The sequence below is a fragment of the Cebus imitator genome, unplaced genomic scaffold (genome assembly GCF_001604975.1).
Source record: "Cebus imitator isolate Cc_AM_T3 unplaced genomic scaffold, Cebus_imitator-1.0 Scaffold843, whole genome shotgun sequence".
Taxonomy (NCBI): domain Eukaryota; kingdom Metazoa; phylum Chordata; class Mammalia; order Primates; family Cebidae; genus Cebus; species Cebus imitator.
This window is the reverse complement of record NW_016108158.1, coordinates 188100-189721: the sequence shown is the minus strand read 5'-3', so window position 1 is coordinate 189721 and position 1622 is coordinate 188100. Positions and strand designations below refer to the sequence as shown.

Sequence of the window (1622 nt, the reverse complement as noted above, 5' to 3'; positions counted from 1 at the left end):
ACCCCCACCTGCCATGCTGGTCCCAGGGAAGGGGACCCATGCACACCCCCGCCTGCCATGCTGGCCCCAGGCCCCAGGGAAGGGGACCCACACACCCCCACACCTGCCATGCTGGCCCCAGGGAAGGGGACCCCCACACACCCCCACCCGCCATGCTGGCCCCAGGCCCCAGGGAAGGGGACCCACACACACCCCCACCTGCCATGCTGACCCCAGGGAAGGGGACCTACACACATCCCCATCCGCCATGCTGGCCCCACGCCCCAGGTGGCCTTCGCAACCCCTGTTCCAGGGCACTTGCCACTTCCACAGGGCCATCTCCACGGCTGCAGCTGCCCACTTCCATCCCATCATCTTGCTGCCGTTTCTGGTTAAACATGGAGAGTGGGGTCCTGAGCTCTCTAGGGTCTCTGCTCTGGTTGGGCTGGAACAAAGATTTATAAAATCAGTGTTGAAAAAGCTTTCTGAGCAAAGACAGAGTAAGATGAAAATGCGGGCTTGTCTCCCCTGAAGAGAAGAGGTGCCGTCTGTCTGCAGCTGTACTTACCCACTGCGTTCTGTGGGCTGGGTGGTGAGGCTGTGAGCGCCCAGTAGCGTGGCGCATCATGGGGGTGCTAGGTGGGCGCGGGCCGACGTCTCCCCATCCCCAGGGACGACCACATCGGTGCTCTGCTGGCTGTGCGTGGGGACACCAGCCGCGACATGAAGCAGACCATCATGGAGACCCTGGAGCAGGGCCCAGCACAGGCCAGCCCCAGCTACATGCCCCTCTTCAAGGACATCGTGGTGCCCAGCCTGAACGTGGCCAAGCTGCTCAAGTAGCCTCCGCTGGCCTGGCTTGCACCTCCATAGTCCAGGTCCCGCCCTCAGAAACACAGTACAGCCTCACCCTGCACGCCCTCCACAGCCCTGGCCCCGTCCTCAGAAATGCAGCAGCCTCCGCCAGCCTGGCCTTCACGCCTCTGCAACCCTGTCCCTGCCCTCAGAATCGCAGTAAAGCTGATTGCTCTCCTTGGCCACGCATGCTGGTTTCAGCTGCAGGCCTGTCCTTAGGCGCCAGGTGATGCCCTGGGTACGTGTGGAGGGAGCCGCGTGCAGAGGCCCCTCGTTCTGCTGTAAAAGCCCTGGGTGCACAGCCTGTCTTGGGTGCTTACTTATTGCCGTTGATGAAGGTGCGGGGGTCACAGGGGACAATGTACCTCCATGCCCTCCCTCCTCCCTCGACCTTCACCGCACCCCACCTGCTGTAAGTACTGGGAACTCTGTCAGCTAATTAAAGTCTCTGCTTCCTCAGAGAAATGAAAACGCCATGCGCTCTCTTTCCAGTTAAGGTTTCCTGACTGCTGATCCAGCATTGCCCAGGAACTGTGTCAATTACAGAAGTAAAAGTCTTCCCTCAGCCTCCTTGTCCCCTTCTGACATTCCAGACTCACTCCTTGGGTCCTTTGAGGGATGAGACACTCGCCTGCTGTGCCCAGCAAGCCCTGTCCCCACCCCCAGGTGAGCAGACCTCTGGCACTGGGTGGTGCCGGCTGGGTCAGCCATGCCTGGTAGGTGAGCAATGGCCGGAGTGTAAATTTTGGTAAAAGCAAATATAAAAGTAAATATTTCCTTGGAGTACA

At 60.0% G+C, this 1622-nt stretch overlaps 1 protein-coding gene across 3 annotated transcripts in view; it reads left to right on the top strand.

Annotated features, from left to right (window-relative positions):
- Positions 1-1622, top strand: part of EXOC3 (exocyst complex component 3) — a 26985-nt gene extending 25363 nt beyond the window's left edge. For 2 of the 3 annotated variants that reach the window (XM_017520497.2, XM_037735571.1), the window contains exon 13: positions 651-1622. In XM_017520497.2, coding sequence (XP_017375986.1) covers positions 651-822 — 172 coding nt within the window. In that variant the 3' untranslated portion in view covers positions 823-1622. The remainder of the gene's footprint in view (positions 1-650) is intronic. The other variant, XM_017520498.2, reaches the window with a different exon arrangement.